The sequence below is a fragment of the Vulpes vulpes genome, chromosome 15 (genome assembly GCF_048418805.1).
Source record: "Vulpes vulpes isolate BD-2025 chromosome 15, VulVul3, whole genome shotgun sequence".
Classification (NCBI taxonomy): domain Eukaryota; kingdom Metazoa; phylum Chordata; class Mammalia; order Carnivora; family Canidae; genus Vulpes; species Vulpes vulpes.
This window is the reverse complement of record NC_132794.1, coordinates 10989953-11017042: the sequence shown is the minus strand read 5'-3', so window position 1 is coordinate 11017042 and position 27090 is coordinate 10989953. Positions and strand designations below refer to the sequence as shown.

The window sequence follows — 27090 nt, the reverse complement described above, 5'->3', positions numbered from 1 at the left end:
CAGATCCCCCTTTTCATGTAGCCTCTCCCAGGGGACCCTGGGTGGGGGGCAAGGGGCCACTTCACCTGCCCTTTCTCCTCCAGGAACCTGTTCTCACTCACAGTTGAACAACTGGATTCCCGTGGTGTCCCTTTCTCTGTCCTGGGCTGTCCCCTCCCTCTTGGTCCCCAGGACACCCCCTCAGGCACGCTGGGTCCACTCGTGGCGCACTCCAGCAAGAAAGCGGGGGGACGTGCATGTGTGTGTTGTGTGTGTGCACGCGCGCGCAGAGATGCTCCCCAGGATGGTCCCACGACATCCAGATGTTGGATGTCACCCCACGCTGTGAGCTGAGCACCCGGGCTCTGGGAGCTGCGGGGACGTTCTTGCAAGGGCAGCCCCCAGTCCCCCGGCTCGTGGCCAGTGAGAGCAGCAGCGCCTCGGAGCCAGCCGCCTCTCGGAATCCCTACACCTGCTGTGGGAAGATGGGGAATAGGTTCCTCTTCCTACGTGGTGTTCGGCCCCAGCCAGGATGGGGAGCTGGTGCCAGATTCTAGCACCTTCTCCGCGCACAGGCTCCAGGCGCAGCCAGCCTCCTCAACCTTTCCAGTCCTCCCTGCCTCCGCCCCCGCGGACCTGGGTATTTTCCAAAGACAAGGGCCTGCCAGACATGCCCTTGCTCAGGGTCACCCCAAGAACGGCTGCCAGGGCGTCTCCCCGTCATCCCTGACCTCTGCCAGAGATACGTGGTGCCAGATGTACCCACATGGCGTACCTACAAGTTCACTGTGATACTTCTTTCCATCTCTCCTAAAACTTTGGGATACTTTGGGGCCCCTGGGTGGCTCAGCAGTTGAGCATCTGCCTTCCTTTGGCTCAGGTTGTGATCCTGGGGTCCTGGGATCGAGTCCTGCAATGGGCTCCCTGCATGGAGCCTGCTTCTCCCTCTGCCTGTGTCTCTGCCTCTCTCTCTGTGTCTCTCATGAATAAATACATAAAATCTGAAGAAACACACACACAAACTAAACAACTTTGGGATATTTTATTTTTCTGCAGGCAGACAGTGGGGGTGTCCAGCACGCCGTCAACCTAACCGTAGCCTGGGCTTTTGGAGACGCTAGGAAGGGCTACAGGGTGGTGGTTCGGAGCGTGGGTTCAGCTCCCAGCTCTGCTCCTTCCCGGTGGGTTGATTGTGGGCAAGCTACTAAACCACATTTCCACCCAGAGGGACGTTTCCATTTGCATGTGAGGGACAGTAAAAGCGCCAGGCAGGCAGGCAGGCAGCCCCCCACAGCCTTCTTCTCCTTCTCACTGCAGGGGAAAGGCCTTGCACCTGGCCCCCAAGCATGAAGGAATCCACTTAACTGGCTTCCTGCTTGCTCGCCGTACACCCAGACAGCGGGGGCTTGTGTGCATTTTAAGGCTTTACAGGAGACGAGCTTTTGCAGGGGAGGGATTTTGGAGAGAAAAGTTTGGACTTGGCTTCCCTAAAACGTCCAGACAGCCCGCTCCTTCAGGCACACGTCGGGGCCCCTCTCGTGCACCGGGGGAGGCCCCCCCCGTGTTGAAGCCAGCCGCTTCGTCAACCCTTCCCCACGTTCCCTGCAAGTGCAGAGCCTCCCCAGCAGACTCTTGGCCAAGGGGACAGGCTGCCCCGTGTTTCACACGGCCGGCGGCGGGGAGGCCAGGGAGGCCGCCGGAGCAAATGGAATGTGCGAGGCTTCTAAATGTCATGTCTGTGGACCGCGTTGGCAGGCCCATGCAGCGCCCCACAATAAACCTGTCACCGATGCATTGGGTCGCTGGGTCCTTTCTTTCTCATCACGGCCTTCTGGGGCTTGTGTTCTCTTGCCAGCAGAGACTGGAACGGTCAGCTCCCAAACATGCCAGGAGCTCATTCTTTTTGTTTGGCTTTTGTTTTGAAGCAGCCATACAGCTTGGATGGGGGACATGTGTCACGAGGGGGTGCCACCCCAAAGCGCCATCTCCAGAGCAGCTACCCCCAGCACGCTCAAAGACTGGGAGATCAGTTCTCTCCTGCCCCCTGGAAGTAGCCTGAGAGGCCTCTCGGGATCCAGAGCTTTGTGTGCTCTGCGAGCCAGGCCCCCAGCGGAGCTCCAACCCTGTAATCTGCTCCAGAGGAGAAGGGGGGGCCAGGCCGCCCCGGTCCTGCGTGCAGCATTACCTTGTTCCGAGGCCGCTGTGGGAAGATCCCCATGTGTCCAAGTCATCGGTGCGACCCTCCACTGTCATGGTCTCCCTCGTGCTGGGACACCCCCCCCAGTCCATCCTCAAGGGACAGAAGTCCTCCCCCCCCCCTTTCCTGCCTCTCCTCTCCACCCTGCCGTGGCAAGGGCCCAGGGTGCCCAGCTCCCGCGAGGCCGGGGAGGTGCCCAGCCTGCCTGCGTCTCCTGGCAAGCAGCTCTTGTCCCGCTACTTCCCTGACCGTCAAGGCCAAGGAGCATGGAGCCAGGTGTCAGGCCTGTGCTCAGTGAAACGAGAGCAGACGAGGCGCCCGTGCTCATGGAGCTTGTAGGAGCCAGAGGAAACCACCACCAGACAACGCGCGGTCGTTTCAGCTAGTCCGGACCACAGGGCCCAGAGCGTGACTGAGGACCAGGCCTGTCACAGACGGGAAGGGCAGGGAAGGGCCGGGAAGGTGTCTCTAGAGACGTGACTTGGGGGTGGAGGTCTGACTGCAGAAGCACTCTGCGAAAGTCAGGGAGGAAAGTGCTTAGGGCCTGAGGAATCGCAAGTGCAAAGGCCCTGAGGTTGACTGAGGTTCTCCTGCCCCCTACCCCATAAGGACTACTAGCCTTCTGACCGGTCCCTGCACCAGGCTCACTGTCTCCCAGCCTCTTCTCCACCCCATGGCCAGAGAGCTGTTTTAAAGATGGAACTACTCTGCTCACGATCCCCCCGGGGCTCCCGGTCCTTGTGTGACGGTGCCCCAAATCTCGTAGCTGGGCTGCCAGTCCTCGCCTGTGTGCTCCCTTTGAGCATCGCTCGCTCACCACTTGCTCCAGGAAGCTTGCTCCATAACAGCCCCAGATGGCTGCTCTCACCTGAACACTGGTCCAGGTTTCTAGCCCCCAAATGTGAGGCAGGTGCAGGGGCCCCGGGCCTCCAGGCTGCAGGAGGGGCCGCTGATGCTTGATGAGGTGAAGGCCCGGCCCGGGCCCCTTACAGAGCCGGTGGCTAGCATCCCCGTCTAACATTCTTTCTGCCACCTTTGAGTAACCCCGGTGGCCCCTGACAGAGGCCTGGTGGCTTCCAAGTGACCCTCTTGAAGACCGTCTCCTCCCACCTCCGAACCTCTGGGTGGAAATGCCCACTTTCCTCACCGGTCCCGCACGCTGGGCCTGCAGTGGGGAGGAGGTGAGCGGTGAGCCGAGAGCATGGACGCGGGGCCTTCCCCCGCTTAGAGACCGTGTGACTCAACCTCCCGGAGCCTCCTATCTCCCCTGCTCAGGGCCAGGCGGCACGAGGGTCCTCGGACCCCCACTGTCCGGCCCCACGTTGCCTGTCTCGTCTTACCCAACCAACACTCCTCCTCTGTCACCACCATCCAAAGGGGTCTTGGTCACGCTGAAGCCACAGGGGGGTGGGCCGACCCCCTCCTCCACCCCCCTCCTTTCCCTGCTGCCCAGCCCAGCTCCACGCACTGGCCAGGGCTCAGCCCTTTGCTGACCTGCCAGTCACTTGCCGCACACGGAGCTCAGCAGGTGGAAGCCGATGCACAGACACACAGACACGCATCCCCCACACGAGACCCTGAGCTCCCTGGGGGCCAGGCGGTGCCCCACGATCATCTACCCGGGATCAGCTCTAACAAGCAGCGATGGTACCTCCCCCTGGACAGTTTGTTCCTGCGGGACACCCCCAGCTGCCCTGCAGCTTCCAAGTTGGAGGCCATGTGTGCCTTGCACATTTGCACGCCTCCCTCCCGGGTGCCGTGGCCACAGTGGTCGCCCAGGAGCCGTGGTGGACAGTCCCCTTGCTTGGCAGGCTTGCTCCTTCCTCCCCCACCGGGCTGCAGGGAGAGGACACATCGGGGTTCAGTCCTTGTGCTGGGTGTGGCCTCGAACCCCACACAAGGCTGTGCTGATTTCAAAGCTACACTCACCTGAGGCTGGAGACCAGTGTGTTAGTCATGGGAATTGTCAAGCATCATTCTTTTTGTTTTTTTTTAGGATATTTATTTATTCATGAGAGATGCAGAGAGAGAGGCAGAGACACAGGCAGAGGGAGAAGCAGGCTCCCTGCGGGGAGCCCAATGTGGGACTCGATCCCAGGATCATGACCTGAGCCGGGATCATGACCTGAGCCGAAGGCAGACGCCCCACCGCTGCGCCACCCGGGCGTCCCAGTCATGCATGATTCTTACCACCGCCCTAACTACGATGTATTTGGTTTTCTGTCTCCCCTACTAGAATGGAAGCTCCTTGGAAGCAGGGACCTGAGCGCATCTGTGCAGTTGCTGACAATGAGCAGGAAATGTCCCAGGCTCCGGTTGTCTCTTGTTGTCCCACCGGGAGTCAGTTTGCCAAGTTAGGAGAAACAGCAGGGGACCGGGCTATTCTTTTTTTTTTTTAAGATTTTATTTATTCACAAGAGACACAGAGAGAGGCAGAGACACAGGCAGAGGGAGAAGCAGGCTCCGTGCAGGGAGCCCGATGCGGGACTCGATCCCAGGACCCCAGGATCACACCCTGGGCTGAAGGCAGACACTCCACCGCTGAGCACCCAGGTGCCCCAGGGACCAGGCTATTCTTAGAGGCTCAAGAAAAAAGTTCTGCCGGGATGAGGAGCACGCTGCCCCCCCCCCCCCGCCCCGGACGCCAGAGCAGGTCCCGGGACCGGTCAGCCGAGCGCCATTCTCAGAGGAGACGCAGTGGCCTTGACCCGGCCTGGCTGCTCCTGGCCCCTGCAGGCCTCGGACGCCAAGGCCAGGAGCGCCCTCCTGGCCGGGGCTGGCGGAACGGGATGGATGGGCCACCCTCGGGCCCACCCTTTGAGAAGCTGGTGGCTTCCTTGTGAGTCTCCGTCTGCCACAACCGCAGGAGCAAAGGTTTTGTTCCTGCTAGCAGAAGCCACATGCATCCCTAGGCACTGCTGTCCCATCAGCCCAGTGAGGACCTTGAGCAGAGTGACCTTCCGAGCTCTGGCCCTGGGGTTGGGGGTCGAGGTGGCCCTGTGGCCCCCAGGAACACAGCATCAGCGACTGCCTGGGCTCCAGGCCCTGGACGCGGGGAGGCGTTCCGAGTCACAAACGTCCCTTCCCTTCGGACAAGTTGCTCGAGTGACCCGCCTCCGACCGTCCGGCATCATCGGTTCGGCGGTTGTGACAACTCTCATGCTTCGTGAGCCTGGACAGATCTCATTTCCGAATCCTGCTCCCGTGTCACATCCGCTGTCTGGACCTCCGGGCACCCTGCCATCCGACGGGGCGGTCCTCACTCTTGGCTGCACATCGGAGCCACCTGGAAGCTTCAGGACTCACGGCCGCCCAGGCCATTCCCTGGCCAGGCGGGTTGGGTGGGGCTGGGGTACCGCAGGGATCCCCGGCTTGATGATAGCCCCTCGGGCGATTCAGACTGCAGGCTCCGAAGCCACAGCCCCTACCCTCCTTCAGGCGGCTGCCACGGCGACCCTTCTGGAACACAGCCCACACCTGTCCCAGCTCTGCAGCCAAAGTGTCACCGTCTCGCTCTGGCCTTCGGACTCCTTGACCCTATTTCCCCCACTGGGGCTGAATTGAGGCCCCCCAGCCCCAAATTGAAATGTTGAAGCCCTCACCCCCAGCGCCCCAGAATCTGACTATATTTGGAGGTGGGGCCTCTATTCAAGAGGCCACCAAGTTAAGATGAGGCTAGTAGGGTGGACCCCACTGCAATCTGACTGCTGTCCTTCCCCAGGAGAGGAGATGTGGACACCGAGAGTCACCAGGGACATCAGGGTACTGGGGAAAGGCCACGTGAGGGGAAGCTGACCACTGCCCGCCACGGAAAGCGGGGGGGCGGGGGCTCAAACCAGCCCTGCTGGCACCGTGATCTTGGACTTGGCGCCTCTGGACTCCATCTCTCTCGTCTGAGCACCCCCTCCTACCCCCCACCAGTCTGTGGAGCCTGGTCCCAGCAGCTGTCGCTAAGCTGTCACCTTCCCAGCAGGGCGAGGGGCCCGGTGGCCCATGCAGCGTGGGACTCCCTCTGCCATGGATGAACCAAGGCTTTGGGTGTCTCAGATCCCTGTGTGCTGGATGAGGGGGTGAGCACACGGGATTGTTGGCGAGGACGCAGCGCTTGCGAGTGTGGCTCCTGGGAGCTTTCCACCTTGAGGTCCCTGGCTCCCCGTCACCCCGGCATCTGCTTCCCACTCCCTCATCTGTGCCCGGGGCTCCAGGCCCTGCACCACCTACTCCCCTTTCTCTGACCATCCTCCCTGCTTGGCTCTCTCACTACTTCTCCCCACCCTGGCCTGTGCCCCATGGGGTCCACCCCAAATTCCTGCTCCCCTGGAACATATTTCCGGGCCCCTCTGGTCAAAAATAGTGCACACACATTCCAATAAAAACGTGTCTGTACTTCTGTGCCCTGATTCGCCTTATGTATCCGGAGGATTTATTGATGGTCGTGGCCAAGGACCCCTGAGCTGGTGCGGGATGGGAAGCAGGAGCTCAGGGGGCGCCCAGCTGGCGGAGTGTGTGACTCTTGATCTCGGGGTTGTGAGTTCGAGCTCCACGCTGGGTGTGGAGATGACTTAAAAATAAAATCTTCTAAAAAAACAAGATAAGAAAGAAACCAGGAGCTCAAGAAGAAGGGGAAAACGCAGGTGGAAACATAAGCGAGGCCAGGAATGAGCTAACAGGTGCAGACCACAGGGCCCCTGACGCCCCGCCAGGGACGTCATTGGCTATAAAGCCATGCATGTTACGCCTTTAAGTAAAAAGTTACCAATATTCTCATTTATGGCAAATTAAGAGAGAACCTGACTATGAGAGTAGCTGGATCTTTGCAAATGCTCTGTGGTCATCAAACTGGCTGGCAGCTCACATAGACCGGAGTCCCCGTCTTAGGAGGAAATGTTACCTGGCAGCCACGTTGGCACTTTGAGGCTGCTGGGTCACTCCTGCGTGGAAGCCCCCGGAGGGAGCCAGCCTAGTGGGGCCTGGTGAGTCCCCAAGACAGGCTGGACGGGGTGGCCTGGGTTCAGCTGGCCATAAGGCACAGGGGTCTTTGGTGGCCTCAGGGGACATTTCCCAAGGTCCCACCACAGGTCTCCATGCCCACCAGCTTCTCTGGGGCCCCATGGAAATCCAGTCTGAGGGACTTCAACCCTGAGGTCTCAAGGATGGCAGCTTACGGCAGTGCCTCTACCGGGTATCTGTGCTTCAGCAAGAACCAGAGTCTGGATGGGCCACCTGAGCCTCTGGTAGACCAAGGCCCCCCAAGGACGGGGACCCCCACTCGCCTCATTCATTACCAGGTCCCAGCTCCATGCACAGCTGCACGGCAGGATGCACAAGTCCGCGGCCTGGGGATTGGGGTTGGGGGTGGCGGTGGTCAGACGTCAGCTGCAGGTGGAGGACAAAGTGCTCTGACCAGAGGACCTTCTTTATGTCACATCCATTGTGGCCTTTCCTATACGACAGGCCATCCCGTGTGTGCCATTCTTTCCAGGGGGCTGAAGGCAGCACCGTTAGATTCATTGTCCAGAACAATCCAGGGTAGCCTTGGTGGGGCAGTGGGCTCACCTGGTGGGAGACACCGGGGCCGTGGGGCCCCTGTTACCTACATTCAGGCCAAGCCTGGAGAAGCCTTCAGTCGAGAGGGGAGCTCCGGCTCCAGGGTGTGTCCTGGTGAGCGGGGCCGCTTAGCCAGGGATTTGGGCCGGGGGTCCCCAGAGACTCTGGCAAGTGCTTTCCCTTAAAGATAAAAATCTATGCCTGGGTTTCCGTATTGCTGAGTGGTACCCAGATGTCTCAGCTGGTCCCTCTGGCATTATGAGGACTGTGATGGAATGTACTTCCGCCTTACCCCACCTTGCCACTCCCCACCTTATCTCCATCCCTCGTCCCACCACCTTATCCCCTTCCTACTTCCCACCTTATCCCCTTCCTACTTCCCACCTTATTTCTTTCCCACTTCCCACCTTATCCCCTTCCCGCTTTCCATCTTATCTCCATTCTTTGTCCTATCACCTTATCCCCTTCCCTCTTCCAACCTTATCCCCTTCCCACTTCTCACCTTATCCCCTCCCCTCTTCCCACCTTATCTCCTTCACGCTTCCAAACTCATCTCCATCCTTTTTCCCACCTTATCCCCTTCCTCCCCTTCCCTCTTCCAACCTTATCTCCATCCCTTATCCTATCACCTTATCCCCTTCCCTCTTCCAACCTTATCCCCTTCCCACTTCTCACCTTATCCCCTTCCCTCTTCCCATCTTACCTCCTTCCCTCTTCCCACCTTATCTCCATCCTTCTTCTCACCACCTTATCCCAGGATCTTCCCACTTTCCTACTTTCCACTTTTTCTGCTTTCCGCTTCCCACTTTATCTCCCACAGCGTCTCTGCATTTATCTGGCACGCTGGCCCCACACCCGCAGCATAATGGCCCATCCTCCCTGATACAGGACCCCCCCCCCCCCCAGCCTTCCTCTGTCGGTATGAGGAGCAGGAGCATCTATTTCTCCGAGTCCTGCCGACTCCACCATCCTGTCGCAGCCTGGGGGCCTGTTCTCCACTGCCTGCTATTTCACGTTTACTTTTCATGTCGAGTCTCCCTCCGGGCTGTGAGTTTCCTTGTGGACAAGGACTTTATCTTGCTCATTTCTGTGTCTCTTGGACTTCCTAGGAACTTAATAAATATTTATTGACCATCTTATAGTATATCTTGGCCCGTTCATACCAGGAGCAAGGCCTGTTTATTTGCTTTGCTCCGTGGCCAGCTTGCTGTGGGGGCTGGTTTGGTTTTTGAAATTATGGGCCTTGTTGGGAAAGGAAGTAGAGCGGTCGGGGGTGCAGAGAGGGGGGTGATTCTCAGGTTTTACCCTAAGTGCTTCTGTATCCTTTGAACTGTCTACAGTAAGCCTGTGTTTATGTATTACTTTCGTAATAAAGCAATTTATTTAGATTATGCTGTTCATAGAAACATTTCCAATTGAGGGGACAGGATAACCTCTCTGGGTAAAATTTTCCCATATTCTCTCCAGTGCCCCAGCCTCAAATCCTTCCAAAGGGGTGCCACGGCCCTCTCCATTTTATAGATGTGTCTAACTACACAAAAGTACAAGGGACAGCACATAGATTAGGAATTTTATGTAGGCTGTAGTTGGGGATCATTTTTAACTGCCTGGAGTCACTCGAAATATTATTTCAGCTGGGAGTGAATTATAGTTAGTTATAAGAAGCCCTTCATCACACCGAGCTGTCCATGAAAAGTTATTTGCTGTACTTTATCCTCTCGTTTTTCACCGGGAAAGTGAGCCAGAAAACCATGTTTATCCTGGTTCCCAAAGGAGAGAAGGACCACGTCCCTCCACCCTTAAAGAAAACTTTTATTTGAAATGTCTTTTCCATTTACCCTTCTCTGAATAATGCACTTTTTAAACTCGTTTGTTTTTCTAAATATTAAATTTTTCAAAGAAACGATATTTTTTAGTTCAAAGTGCCTGCTTCAAGTCTGTAATGGTTCTCTCGGTCTGGCAACCACCAGCAAGGATTTTTAAAACAGCATCCTACAGGTCAGTTCGGTAGCTAAAAAGACGGTTGAAAGCCAACACTGTTGGCTTACAATGCAGAGACGAATCTCCCCCACAGAATCTCTGCTTTTCATTGCATCCTGAGGCCTGGAGAGGCCAACCGAGCCATGCCCCTGTCTCCAGGCAGGCTGGTAGGTGGACGGTGTGGGGTGGAATTTGTTGGGGGCAAGCAGCCCAGAGTCCCACGGCCTCTCCCGGCTCCATCAGCTCTGATGTGGGTCTGTGGGTGGATGGACCGGAAAGCTGGAGCTGCCCAGAGTAGGAGGCCATGTGGCCTCCTCATGCCCCCCACCTGCCCTTGTGCAACAGACCTCCAGTGCACCCCACACTGGCCCCAGCACCTGGGATTCTGGAACTGATGGCTTTAATCCACCCTAGACCTTGTGCTCTTGCTCTGGCTCTGAGCTTCTTCAAAACTGTACCATGTAAAACTTGAAGACTCGGAAGAACTTCTGAAATCCAGAGCAGTGGATGCAGTACAAGCCTCTGTTTGGTGGGGAGTCAGCACCACCCTCAGCCTGCTGTGTGTGTGTGTGGGGGGGGTACCACCTTCAGGCTGTGGAGGGAGTCAGCACCACCCCCAGCTGATGACCCCAGGCTTAGTGTGCTCTCGAGGGCAGGCATTCTCCACTTTCCCTGTAAATCCTCCCCCATCAGCTAGTGCCAGACTCATAGTAGGACATCCAGTAAAAATTTGTGGAATGAATGAATGAGATCTGCGAACAAGCTTCAAGAGGACCCGCGGACCTTATAAAATTGTGTGCAAAAAAAAAAAAAATTGTGTGCAAATTGTGCATCTATTGTGTGTGTTGTACCCATGGGTTTTCTGGGGTCCAAGTTGATAGCATCCGTCATACCTTCCAAGGCAAATTGTGACCTAAGGGAACGTTCCAAAGCCTGGTCCAACCAGTGCCCAGGTTTTTTTAAATTTTTATTTTTTTGACCAGTGCCCAGTTTGTATCCCTGCAAACATTACCGCACAGCGGTTGTGGGATGAGTCTTAGAACTGCAGCCCCAAACAATATCCACAATATTCTGACATCCCTGCAGAAAGGAATGTCCTGAAAATTCTAGGGGAAGACTCTGCGCCATGGGAGTTCAGACAAGTCCCCAAGCACTGCACCCTGCCCTGTAACAAGAAATGACCTCAGCCCTGGGCTCTTGGAGCCACTCATGGGAAGCTTTGGTGAGAACAGAGCAGGAAGGGGGTGTCTCCTCCCAAATGGAAGAGTGTTTCCCGGGTGACTCTCTCCTGAAGGCCAAAGAAATCAGTGGCATCACTCTACTTTCCAGAAACCGAAGCTCACGCAGAGGCTGGCCGAACTGAGCAGAGTGAGCCATCAGGACTTGCTTCCTTCCTGAAAGTTCACCGACGAGGCAGTGGTTCGAGTAAAGCTCGGCCAACGCCCCAAGCCACAAGGGACAGCTGGGCCGGGCTGGTGGCTGAGCAGAGGCCCCAGGCCGCAGGTTCAGCTGCAGCGCTGCACCGTCCGTGCTTTGTGCTCAGCGCACGGCCCTGCGGAACGACAGCTTGGCCACACCGCAGTGGCTTTCAATGAGGTCTCAGATGGATGGGCGTGGAGGGTATTAACGTCAGGACGGCTCATCCCTCCTGCTTTCCCGGCATCCATCTGCCTGCCCATCCTGGAATTGTCCTGTTCCAGAAAGAGAAGCTGCCGCATTCTAGAAAGTGCATTTGGCCAGGGAGGTGAAAAGACTGAGGCCTGGAAGCACTCAGACTCGGAGTTAATGTCTGGCACAGTAACATGTTCGCTAAGAAGTCAGTGATATCATTCGCCCCCAGAGGGATCATTCTCTTTCCAGAAGCTTCCAGCATGTTGACTAGGTCATGAGCCCAAATAACCACCTATGAGGTGTGTGGGGGGGGTGATAATCTGATTTCTAACAAGTTCCCCGGTGCTGCTGCTGCTGCTGCTCTGGGGTCCTTGATGCCCACTGGTGGCCACAGGTGTTTTCACGTCGTGCTCCATCGCGCCCCCTCGTGGGGAGACGGTATGAGAACAGCAAGTGAATGGGGTTCTGTGCCCCGACTCCCACCCACATCCAGGACACCTTTCAGCCTGTTTTATAAAATCTGATTTTTGTGTGTGTGATTAAATGAAAAACCCGCCACAAAAAGGAGAGGAGAGCCCACTGGCCTGCAACAGGTGGGACCAGGCCTGGATGAGGGGCATTCCTGGGAACAGAGCTCCCCACCCTTCATCCCAGTGTGTCAGGGGACAACCTCTGCTGATCACCTGAGAATTTTCGATGCAGACAAAACCCTAAATGACCGGCTAAGTGAGCAGAGGCAAGGGCAGGCACTGCCTCCTGTGCGTGCCCCATGTGAGGTCAACAGAGCCATTGTCTCAGGCACCTGGGGCCACCTTTGTGCCCACCTGCCTGCCGCTGGAGGGGTTTCCCTGTCTGTCTGCAGGCCTGCTGCTCAGCTCCACAGGCGCAGGGCAGCAGCCTGGCTCCATTTAGGGGGCGCCGTCTGAATGCACTCCACGCCTATCTCCCCAGGCCCATCGGGAGCCTCAGCACAGCCACTTCGTCCTCCCAAATCCAACCTTGGGATAACTTGATCCCCTCCTGTAGCTTGGACCCGACAGTAGTGGTCTGAGGTAGAGCCCAGTTTCTGGTGTCAAAGTGTCAGGTTTGACTCTTGGCCACCCCCCAGCTGAGAGATCTTGGGTGAGTCAGCCTGTCTAAACCTTTGTTTCCCCGTCTGTAAAATGGTGATGATTGTGGGATCTAGGTGAGCCTTCAGGACCGCTCCACGAAAGGCTCCTTGTACAGCACCTGGCAGGTGTGAGCCCTCAGGAAATATGGGCCAATTGCTGTTTTGTCTTCTTTCGATGTTATTCTAGCGGTTTTGATGAAGCAAGAGCGTGCCGACTGTATTAGTTTGCTAGGGCTGCTGTAACAAATGGCACAAACGGGGAGGCTGAAAACAATGGAAATTTATTTTCTCACACTTTTGGAGATAACTCCACAATCAAGGTGTTGGCCAAACCATGTTCCTCTGGAGGATTTATTTTTTTTATTTTATTTTTATTATTTTTATTATTTTTTAATTTATTTTTTTTATTTATTTATGATAGTCATCAGAGAGAGAGAGAGAGAGAGAGGCAGAGACAGAGGGAGAAGCAGGCTCCATGCACCGGGAGCCTGACGTTGGGATTCGATCCCGGGTCTCCAGGATCACACCCTGGGCCAAAGGCAGGCGCTAAACCACTGCGCCACCCAGGGATCCCCTCTGGAGGATTTAGGAGAGATTTTTTTCCATGCCTTTCTCTTAGCTTCCAATGGCTGCCAGCGATCCTTGGTGTTCCTTGGCTTATAGCGGCTTCACTCCAGTCCTTGCCTGTGTTGTCACATGACCTTCTTTCTGTGTGTCTCTGTGTATCTTCTTCTTCTTTTTTTTTTTAATTCTTCATTCAAGATTTATTGAGCGCCTACTGCGTGCCAGGCACCGTGCTAGGCACAGATCTTTTCTTTTAAGATTTTATTTATTTTATTTGAGAGAGAGAGAGAGCAGGGGAACGGGCTAAAGGAAAGGGAGAGAGAATCTCAAGTAGATTCATGCTGAGATGGGGCTCGATCCCACGAGATCATGACCTGAGCAAAACCAAGAGTCAGATGCTTAACTGACTGAACCACCCAAGTCCCCCTGTATGTCTTCTTATAAGGACATATTGGATTAGGGCTCACCAGTCATATTGAGTTAGGGCTCACGTTCATTGAGTAAGACTTCCTCTTAATTTCATTGTATCTGCAGAAACCCTATTTCCAAATAAGGTCACATCCACAGGTGCCAAGGGTTAGGACTTACAGGTGTATTTTTAGGGGACACAAATCCAACCCACAGCACTCACTGCCAACTAGAGTGAGACCACAGGGGCCCACAGGCATGAGGCCCCGGGGCTCTTCACTGTGAAGCTGCGAGTGCGTCCCTCGACCTGGCCTGAAATGTCTCGATGGTTGTGTTTTCCAGGGTGCTCAGACTTACACCTCTTGGATATGTTGACCCCAACGGAGAGAAAGCGACAAGGATACATCCATGAGCTCATTGTCACAGAGGAGAACTATGTGAATGACCTGCAGCTGGTCACAGAGGTAAGGGCCACGGTGGGTGCTGGGGGGCACTGGCAGAGAGGGTGGGGAGGGGGTGCTCTGTGAAGGAGGACTCTCTCCTGATTCTCAGCCTGAGAAATTTTCTGACATGTGGGGGGCATCTGGATGGGAAATCACATAGGAGATTCATACCCAAGAGAAGGTGGTTGGACTCTCAACCGTGGCCCTCTGAGTCATTCCGATAGAGGGGCAGAGATCGCTCATGCCAAGGGGTGAATGAGTCCCTGAGGAGGTGTATGGAAGGAGACCTGTGGGCAGGGAATTGAGATTCTAGACTCTACTCAGAAGTAGGGGCTTAGCCACCAACTAGTTGATGCCATCAAGCTTGTCACATGGTCTCCTGGCTCTCAAGGTTGGCATTTGAAAACGGCAGCCAACCTGGCCAAGTTCTCATGGTACAATTTCCCCCTGAGGAAAATCTGCTACAGAGAATGAAGATGTTTCTTCTCGGGTCCTGACTTCTTCACACCCCTAACTCCCTCCCCTGACCTGGATGATACCTCATTTTGTCTCTCCCCCCGGGTAGCTGTTGAAAGGCCTGGGCCTCTTGGTCTAGAAGGAGGGGGAGATGCAGAGTTGGGAACCCCTGCTTTTCAGGAAGCCTTTTGCTCATACTCATGGGAAAATGCCATATTAGTGAACAGGGGTTTGTAGGGCTGGATGGGAGGGTCACTCAACAGTTTGAAAAGTGCTATAACAGTTTTGAAACTCCTGCCATCCCCCCCCCCCCCACCACCACCACCTAACCGCTGTGCAACCATCTCCTTGGGCCCCAGGAAAGCCACCACCCGGCTGCCCTGTGTTGAATGAGTATAGGAGGTGGGATGGATTCCTGGTCCAGGAGGCCACCATTCCTGCATTAGGACATGTTAGTGAACACCCAAAAAAGGGGCCCCTTCCTCAGGACGCTTGACTGTCACTTAAATGCACAACCTAGGATGCCTAGGAAGAGAGTGTCACTGCCCTGAGACGTGGCCCTTGTGTGCAGTGGGCTGGCATATGCCAGCTTCAACGTCGGCCTGAGACTGCGTGAAGAATAGGGCTCCCAGGGGACAGCCTGAGCCTGACCACGTTTATTTCAATGATAGGCTGTCCCCTGTCTAAAGACCCTTCAGAAGAGCAGCCCACCTCCAGTGGTAGACAATGACCTCCTTGGAGGCAGGGCCTCACCACCACGTGGGGCTGGGCCGAGAGCTGTGATGCACCCCGAGCCACCCAGCCACACAGAGCTTGGCGCCTGGGCAGGCTCGTTCCCTTCCCGGAGCCACAGCCAGTCCTTACCCGAGGCCCACCCAGCGCAGGCTGAGGGCCTAGCCGAGCTGCAGAAGCCTCCACCCAGGCTCTCTGTCGGAGGCCCTGCTGCCCACAGCTGCTCCCTTAAGGATGCCCCAGGCTTGTCTGGGCAGCAGATCCTGCCACGTGCATCCTGAAGCCCCCACTCCCCCCCACTCCCCTCCCCTGCTCCCCTCAGTGGGCAGATAGGAGTGTGCATGACTCTGCACAGGCCTCTCACCTTTGTCCTGCTGGGGATAAGGCCCATCCTCTGGAGTTCAGCTGCCCCCCCCCCTTTGTCGAACAGTGCACACCTGCTCGGGACCCCCCAACCGCTCAGGCAGGCAGAGGAGGGGCCGTCTGCTGCAGAAGCTGCGGGAAGGCGGGGGGTCAGCTTCCGGGCCTCCCCCCAGCCCCCACAAGGGCGCAGACGCGTGTTGGAGTTGTAAAGCTAACTGTTTGCTTTCTGAACTGCTTCGTTTTCTGCACCTGTAGATCTTTCAGAAACCCCTGATGGAGTCTGAGCTGCTGACAGAAAAAGAGGGTGCTATGATTTTTGTTAACTGGAAGGAGCTGATTATGTGTAATATCAAACTATTGAAGTAAGCCTCTCCCCGCTAACCCCAGCCTCGCTTCGACCCCCCCCCCCCGCCCCCCGGCTCTCACACACTAGCACTTCCGTGTGGGTGCATCCGTGTGTCCCCCATGCATGCCGCCCCGTGTGTCTCTCCCCGCCTCTTTCGCTCATTTCCACTCACAAGCACCATGGCTCCTTTGCACCCCTGATGCTTTCCAGAAACATCCACCCCCCCCCCCCACGCCCCCTAGTCTCACTGCAGAGAGTTGAATGCCAAGGTCCTGCTTGTACGGGGGGTCTAGGGACTCTGGAGCGGGGCCGGGGGTGGCTCCTGACCGCGGATCTGCTCCTTCCTAGGGCCTGGGCAGCTTCCCACTCCCCTGCCCACAGACCCGGGGGTCCTGGGGTGAATGTTCTTGTGGGACCTTCTTGGCTCCTGCAGGTGGAAAAACAATAGGAACATTTGCTGCCCATCAATTTCCTCAGATCCACGCCCCGAGAGGATATATATATATTTAAGATTTTATTTATTTATTCATGAGAGACACAGAGAGAGGCAGAGACACAGGCAGAGGGAGAAGCAGGCTCCATGCAGGGAGCCCGATGCGGGACTTGATCCCAGGGCCCCGGGATCACGACCTGAGCTGAAGGCGGAGGCTCAACCACTGAGCCACCCAGGCGTCCCTGGAGCTGCTTATATTTTATTCCCATTTCAGTTTCCAGAGGCAAAGTGCAGGGCCAGGGAGGAAGCTCTGGGCCTGGAGTCAGCAGACCAGCTCCCTGTCCTTCCTTTCTGAGCCTCTGGGTCCCCAGCTGTGAGGCCAGGGGAGGGAATTATGTCATCACGAGGGTCCCTTCCAGTTCTACAAAGAATCCCCCACATCGGGGCCCAGGGGGCCATGGTTTGGAACATCCCTGGCTAAGAACACAGAGTAGGCCCAGGTCCGCGTGGATACAGCCAGCCTGGGAGGACCGTCCTCCGCTGGGCCCAGGGGTGGAGAGCAGCCCCGGGAGCTGGCATCCCTTCCTGATCAAGACATTCACGGAACGAGCAAGTGGCCATTTCCTACATGTGACCCCTTGTTCTTATAAATCCTGGTCCCCACTTTCCTGAGTGTGTGTTTGGGGGCGGTTGAGGGATGGAGAGAGAGCTGGATGTGAAGCAAAACTATGACACCTGCTTTTCTCTGTGCTCTGGAGAACTAATATTCAGAGGGGACCCCAAGGGGTGCTTGGAGAAAGTGTTTCCATCCTCCTCCTCCAGAACGATGCTGCAGAAGCTTCCGGGTCAGGCGCTTGGGCTCACACCTTGCTCTGGCCCTACTGGCTGTGTCTCCGGGCAAGTCACTTAGGCTCTTTAAGCCTCGGTGTCCTAATGTGTGAAATGGGGATGATAAGTGTACCTCCTGCATCGGGTGGTTATTAGGGGGTCATTAGATGACAGGTGCCTGGCCTTGGAGAGAGGCCGCCCTATCCCCTGGGGCCGGGAGCTGGTTAGCCCCTGACCCTAACACGCGCTCAGCCTAAAGGGCTGGAGACAAGTTGTTCCAAAAGAGACACAGAAGTTTTCTGTTGAAAATATACCTACAAGTTAACCCCCCCACCTTGGGCAGCCGTCAGTGGGGGGTGGGCAGGTGGGAGATGTGTCTGATGTGCCCAGGTGCCCCCGCCACCCACCCATCGGGGCAGGCTCGACTGAAAGTGCTGCTGGCAACGCTCCCCGTACCTTTCCGTGGTCCCCCCACTTCACCCTCCCTCTTGTCCTGTCAGGGAAGCAGAAGCCCCTTCCTGGAGCCCTGTTCTGGCCAGGCCCGCATGCTCCTTCCTCCCGTTGGTGCCGATGTGCTCCAGAGCCCTGTTTCCGCTGGGGGAGCCGGGCTGGGAGAGGGCCAGTGCCTCACGGCACACACCAGGCAAGCCGGGCCCAGGCTGCTCTGTGGGTGACCTGCGGACGTCCCAGCCAGGGCTGACCCCCCCCCCCCCGGAAAAGAATGTGGAACCAGGAGGCAAATGCCCTAAGGTTTTAATTTTTATTTTATTTTTAAGATTTTATTTATTTATTCGTGAGAGACACACAGAGAGAGGCAGAGATGTAGGCAGAGGGAGAAGCAGGCTCCATCCAGGGAACCCAATGTGGGACTCGATCCCAGGACCCCAGGATCACAGCCTGAGCCAAAGGCAGATGCCCAACCACTGAGCAACCCAGGCGTCCCTGTCCTAAGTTTTTGTCTGGGCTCCAGCATCTTCTAACTTGTTCTGGGCAGTTTTCCTTGGACCCCTTGTTTTGGGGCCTCTAAAAGCGCAGTCATGGTGCTCGCCCTGTGGGGCATGCGGGGGTATTCTGAGGAGCGAGGAGGTCGGCCGTACTACTGGCCTGCTGTCAATCATGTCCATGTACCCCGACCGCACCCTCTCCCCTCACGGTGTCCCTGAGCTCTGTCCCCTTCCTCTGTCCTCATCAGTTTGGGTGAATTTTCTAATGGTTTCCTATTCTAGAAAAAATATTTAATAGGAGCCTCCTGGGGGCCTGATTTCTTTTGCTTCTCTTCAATATGTTAAAATTTTAATTTATTTTTTAGTTAAAAAATTTTTAGACATACAGAAAAACGAAAAGAATTATGGAGCGAGCACCCATATTGTAGATTGTACCAGGAACATTTTGCTACGTTCCTTCATTGCATCGCCTTAATTTCCTCATGCAAAGGAATGACCCCAATGATGGGGAGATTTTAGGGCTCCTTGCAGGCTGGCAGAGGAAGGCGTGTTTGGATAGAGAGTATGAGGCAGCCCTCCCTGCACGGTCACTAGTGAGCAGCTGCATATCTGGCCCTCCTGACCCAAGAGCCAGCGACTCCTTGTGCTTGGTGGGAGTGGGGAGGACATGGGACTTAGGGAACAGATAAAGAAGAAGTAAATAAATGAAAATAAAGGGGTGCTAACTGGGGCCTAGGGACTTCCTACTAATGAGGCCTCTGGTTGGCAGTTAGAACGGATGATTCGCTCTCTTACTGGTGAGCTGTGAAATTTGCTTTTAAGAAGCAGAGGAGGGAAGAAGGATCTTTTCACAGTAAGAGCAGGTGCCTCGGCCCAGCTGTCAGGAGTGATAGCAGAGGGGATGCAGACGTGACGTAGGGCCACGCAAACCCAGGTCCTGGGAGCTGTTTGCCTCTAATCAATCTCCTTTCCTGCCTCCTTGCTTGGAGAAAAATGAAGGACCATCTAAAAAAAAAAAAAAGTCACCTTTTTAACTTAATTAAGATAGACATAATTTTATTTATGTATTTTTTAATTAATTAATTTATTTTTAAATATTTCTTTTCCAGTTTTGATTTCCTTATGGAAACACGTATTTCAACAGTTTTCTTTTTTTAAAGATTTTTATTGATTTATTCTTGAGAGACAGAGAGAGAGAGGCAGAGACACAGGCAAAGGGAGGAGCAGACTCCATGCAGGGAACCTGACGTGGGACTTGATCCCGGGACTCCAGGATCGCGCCCTGGGCCAAAGGCCGGCACTAAACCGCTGAGCCACCAGGGCTGCCCTATGTATTTTTTTTTAATGATTTTCTTTATTTAAGAGGAGAGAGAGAGAGAGAGATAGCCAGAGAGAGAGAGGGAGAAGCAGGTTCCCCGCTGAGCTGGGAGCCCCACACGGGGCTCGATCCCAGGACCCCAAGATCATGACCTGAGCCAAAGGCAGATGCTTAACAGACTGAACCACACAGGTGCCCCCAGACATACTTTTATTTTAAGCAGAAATCAAATACAAGGAGTAACCTAGCTCGAGGATAGAGACAGGGTGGAGGGAACTTTGGGCTGGGGGGGTGGGAGGCTGAGGTGGGGCACGGAGATGCCAGGAGTGGTGGCAGGGAGAGGAGCCGTGGGCAAGGGAGCAACAGAGAGAAGTCGAGGTGGCAGGAGCACCTGGGGGGGAGCACAGGGTCTGGGCGCTGTGCCCGTTGCCCCAGGCTCGCTGCTTACAGACCGCGAGCCCCGGCCTCACAGCACCTGGGTTCGAGCACAGCTTGGGCCAGTATCAGTCGCGGGAGTTTGGTCAAGTCACTGGGCTTCTGCCAACAGCCAGTGGGGAGAATAAGCAATGGATGTACAAGAGGGTTTGACCCATAGGATGCATAGGAAGTCAGGCCAGCGCTTGCTCGGTGGACTTCAGAGGGTCAGGAGCACTCATGCACCCAGCAAACAACCGAGCACTCTTTGAAATGCTCATTAGCTGATTGATTACCCTGGCCTTCAAGGCCTTGACCCAGGAAGGTTAGACGAGGTGACCCAGGTTACCAATGAGTGGAGCTGTGGCGACTGAGTCACATGAGCCCCGAGCCCGGTGACACCCTCTTTTCTTCCTTCCTTCCTTCCTTCCTTCCTTCCTTCCTTCCTTCCTTCCTTCCTTCCCTTCTTTCCTTCCTTTCTTTTCTTTTTTTTTAAAGATTCTATTTATTCATGAGAGACACACAGAGAGAGGCAGAGACATAGGCAGAGGGAGAAGCAGACTCCCTGCGGGGAGCCCAATGTGGGACTGGATCCCAAGATCCTGGGATCATGAACTGAGCTAAAGGCAGATGCTCAACCACTGAGCCACCCAGGTGTCACTGACACCCTCCTTTCAAATCCATTGAGGCCCAGTCCTTGAAAGTCCTGCCTGTGCAGTAGAACATCCCAGGAGGAGACCGGCAACGGAACCTAACAGGTGCCTGGTCCATAGTAGGAGCCTGACTGTAGACCTGTCCCCTGGTTGGACAAGCTGAGTCTGTCCAGGACAAGTTCCTCCAGAACCCAGGCACTGGTTTAGCCTCTTCAACACAATGGCCATGTGTTGCCCTTTCTTCTTCTCCTTGTCTCCTCCATTATTTTTTAAAAGCAAAAGAGTCGGGGTGGGGGGAGGTTTGAGGGTACTTCCATTCTCTTAGAGAAAGACTATTTTGTTCCTCTTCATACAAAAATGATGGAACGATGGAATTTCTTCCTGTTTCCATCCATAGCAAGTTTATACCATGGTTACGTAGGGCTCCAGTTCCCCAGAATTGGGGGTGGCATCACCCTTGAGCAAATTTCTACATGTTGGGGGATATTCCATCCCAACCCCCTCAGTGAGCAGTGGCCATTCAGCCCCTCACACAGCAAGCAGCCAGTGCTGACCAGAGCCTCTCCCTACAAGGGCATCTGCCTGAGATGGAATTTCTTATTGCTCAGACCGCGTAACTTACGGTCCCCTAAAATTTCTCTCCTTGACTGGTTTGCCCAGTCCAAGGATTTTTCCTTTAGCCAAAAAATGGAGGAGGAAGAAAGTAAAGTGGTCTGAAGTTTTGAAAGGCTAATGCTAGTATTGCAAAGCTTCCTTGGAATTCTCATAGAGCCCTATCCTTCCCTCGGGGCTTCTCCAACATGGCCAGGAAGGCGGTCAAAGGAATTTATAATAACAACCTCCCAACCTTATGTTAAAATCATATGCCATTCTGCTGTGTCTGCCCATCCGTCCATCCATCTGTCTGTCCATCCATCCATCCATCCATCCATCCCTCCCTCCCTTCCTCCCTCCCTCCCTGGGGGAGGCAGAGCACAGTCATGGCCTCCCAGGTTGTGGCCCTGCCCTCGTAGCACATGGCTGTCATTGCTGGGTAGAAGCTCAGTGACGTGCCCTTCTAGGGGCTGATGTCAGGAGGTCACACACTGGAGCTGGAAGCGGGGGAGCACAGTCCTGGCTCTCACGGCCCGGAACGCTCAGACTGCAGCCGGATCCCAAAACAAATGCTTCCCAGTCCCTTCAGCCTCTTAACACTTCCAGGATATGAATCGTTTGGGTTCATTGGCCCATTATCCTATAAACAGGCTTCTCTCCTTGGAAGTCCGTAATCCCGGCACCTTCAAATTAGCCACAGCGATGAAGCTGTGCTCGGCACAGAGTTCAGACAATCATTTATACCTGGCTTTGGTGAACAACATGGGATTATTTTTCTGTGGCAGTTGATTTACCGTCTTGATTATGTTCTGTTTAGTCTGAAAATGAGCCTCCGTGTCCCTTGGCCACAGTAGCCTCCCACGGGTGGCACTGGCCCAGAGCAGACTCAGCACCGGGGCCACACTAGCCTGGGACTTCCGCCACAAATAATCCATAAAATGAGACATCAACACAGAGATCCTGTCTGGGTTATGCAAGAAATGAGTCCCTATTTCTCCATGAGAAAAAAAAAAAATTTTTAAATAAATAAATAAATAAATAAATAAATTTCTCATGCTGACTTGTTCGGCAAAGATTTCTTTGAAAAGTTTTTATATATAAAAATATTTAATATATAAATATATATATATATATATTTCTCATGCTGATTTGTTCAGCAAAGATTTCTTTGAAAAGTTTTTATATATAAAAATATTATAAATAAATAAATAAATAAATAAATAAATAAATAAATATTTCTCATGCTGACTTGTTCGGCAAAGATTTCTTTGAAAAGTTTTTATTCCCAAGAACCAGCAAACAGCCATCCTACCAAAGAAAAATACCCGGGTGGCAGCTCCCTGTAGCACTAGACCGGTTCCTTCTGTCCCTGTGTCCCCGTAGCCCCCTTAGCGCCCCGGGTGTGCACCCCGCGGTGTGCCCCCGAGCCACCTCGAAGTGTGCCGGCCGCTCACTAGCCGTGTTCCCGTGCAGAGCGCTGAGGGTCCGCAAGAAGATGTCAGGGGAGAAGATGCCCGTGAAGATGATCGGCGACATCCTGACGGCCCAGCTGCCGCACATGCAGCCTTACATCCGCTTCTGCAGCTGTCAGCTCAACGGGGCTGCCCTCATCCAGCAGAAGACCGACGAGGCCCCGGACTTCAAGGAGTTTGTCAAAGTAAGGAGCCTCCCCCCCCGACCCCCGAGTGGTTGACTTGGGGCAGCTGGGTGTGCAAGGGGCGAATTCAAGCCTGCAAGCCTATTCCTGCTAAGGACAGCCCCCAGGCCCGGGGCTTGGCTGAGGACCAGGGCCCCACAGTGGCCCAGTGGCCGGCAGGTGTGGCTGTGAGCAGAGGCTTGGAGAGGACAGGCCGGCCCTGCACCTGCAAGCGCTGGTCCGCAGTCCGGGTGGTCCCGGTGCTACTTTTTTTTTTTTTTTTTTTTTACAGGAAGCAGGATTTATTGATGGGCATGAATAGGGTTCGGGTGGTGCAAGGTTCCCATGAGTGCAGAGCCCTCCATTTGTCCAAGGGGCCACGATTAGGGATGTATGTGACCCCACAGCCATCTGGGATGAGCCGCTTTTCGGCCACCATATCTTCAAATTCGTCCGCATTAAACTTAGTAAAGCCCCACTTCTTGGAGATGTGGATCTCCTGGCGGCCAGGGAACTTGAACTTGGCCCTGCGTAGGGCCTCAATCACATGCTCCTTGTTCTGCAGCTTGGTACGGATGGACATGATGACTTGGCCAATGTGGACCCTGGCTACTGTGCCCGGGGGCTTCCCAAAGGCACCTCGCATACCTGTCTGCAGCCTAGATTGGAGACAGTTTGATGTCAGACCTCGAAGTCGACCACAAAGGGCTGTCTCCAAGGTCCCTTAGGGCAACCCATACAATCAACAGGCTGCATACATACCAAGGAGGCTACTGTTTGCAGCCTGGCACACTGGGCCCCCAGGGAGAAAGAGCACAGTTGGCTTAATTGGCTGCAGACGTGGTGCTACCTGGATGCAGGTTTAAATCATCCTTCTCATTTGTCGGCCCGGTGGGGCTGGTGCATCTCAGGTTCCCCCTTCCGTTTGGTCTGAGCACCTCCCCACGCCCTGTTCTTTGCTGCAGAGGGAATGGCCAGGAATCCCAATGGATCCTTTGTCCATTTCCCAGTTGGTTCTTGTGGTTGGCTTCAGGCTCTGAGAAGTGTTTGGGGCTGAGGGTGGGATGCCAGGACCTCTGCCCCGGGGGCAATGGGGGTCTTGAGAGCTGTGTGTCCCCACAAGGGACATCTGGGGAGGTGGGCCCCATGCTGCTGGAGGCCCCAGGCCCTGGGACTTGGCCTTGGCCAGGGTGGGTCCCTGCTGGCCCCACTGGCCCACTCTACAGCCCCCAAATCTTCCAGAGAAAAAGACCACAGGAAAAGCATCAAATAACTGCTGCTGAGCCTCAGTCATATTTTGGTGAATAGACCAATCATACTAACAGCAGGCTTCTCTTTGTACCTCGTGCATTTGGGGGCAGGCCGTTCCTTCCTCCTCCATAATCCCGTGGATTATGGGAATCCATGGGAATCCCAGTGGAATTCCCATAATCAGTGGTATCATAATCAGTGGAATCACCACTGTGAGGTACAAGGGTGGTCTCTCCTTGACCGAAGCATCCCACAGGCCTGTTCTCTCTTTCTCACCTGGTGTTTCTCAACATGAAAGCGTTGATTCGCTATCCAATTAATAGGGGGTGTTCTAATGTCATTTGAAGGGGAGAGATACGGTAAGAAGCAGGCCCAGGGTGATCCAGAGACTGGAGAGCAGATGGTGAGCCACCTGGCTTTTCAGCCAACGGCCAGTCCTCCCCCGGCACAGGGCAGGCTGAGTTCATCACTGGTTGCACTTGAACTTGAGGGAGATGCTGACACTATCCAGGGCAGGGGGCTTGTTTTCTCTCCCTCATCACCTCTCCTCACCTCACCCCTGCGGGGGTCTGACACACCTTTGCCAGGTTTGAGGTGTTCCTGGAATGATGATGTCCAGGCAGGAGCAGGTTCAGGCGCTGACACTTACTTCTCAGGACCTGGGGCCCAGGTCAGGGCAGCTGCCCGATTCTAAGGCGTTCAACTTGAGGACTGAGTCACCACGTAATCCCTGTGATTTACGGATGGGATCATCTTTGTCGAGTTGACAAAAGGGACAGGCCATATAAGCCGGGGACAAGCTGCAGGCCTTGAGATTGTAGTCCTCCCCCGCCTCATGTCTCAACTCCACTGTCCCCGCCTGCCCGGGGCTCCCATGGGTGTGTGCAGGCTCCATCTGCACCAGGCAATGAGATTTAGCCCTTCTGGCATCTCTGGGACTGAAGGGACATTTCTATTCTAACTCTATGGTCTTGTGTCTCGTTCTTGGGACTGTTAAAAAGGTCTGACAGTAACAAGAAGAAATGCTCTCTGGAAAGACAGACTCTCGCCTCTGTAAGGACCATGTGTCCCAGGGAGCGTGTGCTGAATCTGCAGAGCAAAGGTTAACCCCGGCGGCTGAGTCACATCTATGGGCTCCGACCTCCATCTGGGGCCAGAATAGTGAGTCAGGCTCTTCCAACTCCAGGCCCCTCTATTCTCGTTCTCGTCCAGATAAATCAGACAATGTGATGGGTGGGGAGTTGATGTCACTGACCAGATTTTTCATATTTCTTAAGTACATTAAAAAAAAATCTCTCATTTCAGAGGCTGGCAATGGACCCTCGATGTAAAGGGATGCCACTCTCTAGTTTTATCCTGAAGCCTATGCAACGCGTAACGAGATACCCACTGATCATTAAAAATGTAAGTACCCGTCTTGCCTTTTCAAGCAGAGAAATGCTTTCTCAGCATTTCAGGGACCCGGGGTCATGGGCAAGTTCTCCAGCCAACGCCGCACCTGGTATCTGTTGCCTAGAATCATACACCAAGGGGATGTTGGAAGCATCTGCCCAGTAACTCAGAAAGAAAAACTGTTTATGGTGAAAAGAGCTAATAATATACAGTCTTAAGCTCTGAGACCCAGTGTTTTTCACCTCATAAGTTGGAAAAGGAAATCTTCGTTCTTTGGTTCTTTTCTTAATAGAGGTATAATGCCCTCGTGCCTTGATTTTCCCAGGAAGAAGCAGAAAGAAATGTCATCCCTACTACCCATCTTCAGAAAGCCATTGTGAAGCCAATACCAAAAGAAAAAAAAAATAGGATTTCAGTGTTTCTCTCTGTAATATGAGTGAGCAGACTCAGACATACTCTGAGCCTGTGATTATATAACCACAGGGGGGCATACCTCCTGGAGAGAGGTTTTAGATCTGGTTTTCCACCCCCCCCTTTTTAAAAAGATTTTATTTATTTATTCATGAGAGACACAAAGAGAGGCAGAGACACAGGCAGAGAGAGAAGCAGGATCCCTGCGGGGAGCCCGATGTGGGATTTGATCTTGGGACCCCAGGATCATTCCCTGAGCCGAAGGCAGACGCTCAGCCACTGAGCCACTCAGGCGCCCCTCAGGTTCCCTTTAATGGAGACTTTAGAAATCCATATCTGGGTACTGGGGTGCTCATTGCTGTTGGAGTGTTACTGCCTTTTGGGTCCCTCAGTGGCAGAGTCAGGAATATATGTATATATGTATGTTATATTCATACACACATACTTTTATTTAAGTGTACACACATACATTTATATTTATTTCTAGATCAATTCATGTAGATAATAATGCATATTAAAACCCATGAGTTCATACTGATACCTCTTATTCTTTTTTTATTTTTTTAAAGATTTTTATTTATTTATCTGAGAGAGAGAAAGAGAGAGAGGGAGAGAGAGAGAGAGAGAGAGAGAAAGAGCACAAGGAGAGGGAGTGGCAGGCAGAGAGAGAGGGAGAAGCAGACTCCCCACTGAGCAGGGACCCTGCTGTGGGGCTGGATCCCAGGACTCTGAGATCATGACCTGAGCCGATGGCAGACGCTTAACTGGCTGAGCCACTGAGGTGCTCCTCTTTTTTCTTTTAAAAGATTTTATTTATTTATTTGACAGAGAGAGAGAGGGAGAGAGAGAGCACAAGCAGAGGAAGTGGCAGGGAGAGGGAGAGGGAGAAGCAGGCTCCCTGCTGAGTAGGAGCCCAATGTGGGACTCGATCATGACCTGGGATCATGACCTGAACCGAAGGCAAATGCTTAACCTTCTGAGCCACCCAGGTGCCCCAGGAAGAGAATATTAAAAGGTGGCCAGTTATAAGATACATATGAAAACCACAAAAGTACTAAGATGAAATACCATTTATGATGCTAAGGTGGAGAAATTCTTAGCGTGGCACTAAGGACAGAAATTTAAAAGATTTAGGGTTGTAGCAAATGTAAAAAATATTTTATTCTGGAAACAACCTAGATACTAGATAAAGCAAATAAATTACGGTAGATCTGTACTCTGAAAATGTTTTTAAAAATACAGAGACTTCTATGTATGTAAAAAAAATCATGAGATATCTTACAGTGTGGTTCATTTTGTCAAACAGAGGAAAAATGAGATGTGATTATTAAATGTGTACAGAGCATCTAAAAGGAGTTCAAGGGATGCCCTTCAATGCATTGGCATGGTTACCTCTGGGGTAGGATAATGAGAGGGGAACTTCCACATTTGCTCTATGTACTTCTATATTCTTTGAATCTTGCATATCAAGAATATGTT

General features: G+C 53.9%; 1 protein-coding gene and 1 non-coding gene across 5 annotated transcripts in view; one reads left to right on the top strand and one right to left on the bottom strand.

The window, feature by feature from the left end:
* Positions 1-27090, top strand: part of ITSN1 (intersectin 1) — a 215842-nt gene that overhangs the window by 168780 nt on the left and 19972 nt on the right. For all 4 annotated transcript variants that reach the window (XM_072740761.1, XM_072740764.1, XM_072740762.1 and 1 more), the window contains 4 exons: positions 13740-13861; positions 15647-15753; positions 22395-22578; positions 25114-25212. In XM_072740761.1, the coding sequence (XP_072596862.1) occupies positions 13740-13861; positions 15647-15753; positions 22395-22578; positions 25114-25212 (512 nt within the window). The remainder of the gene's footprint in view (positions 1-13739; positions 13862-15646; positions 15754-22394; positions 22579-25113; positions 25213-27090) is intronic.
* LOC112909302 (small nucleolar RNA SNORA70) lies at positions 23264-23395 on the bottom strand. Its single transcript, XR_003233093.2, has one exon. It is a non-coding gene; the product is annotated as a small nucleolar RNA SNORA70 (small nucleolar RNA).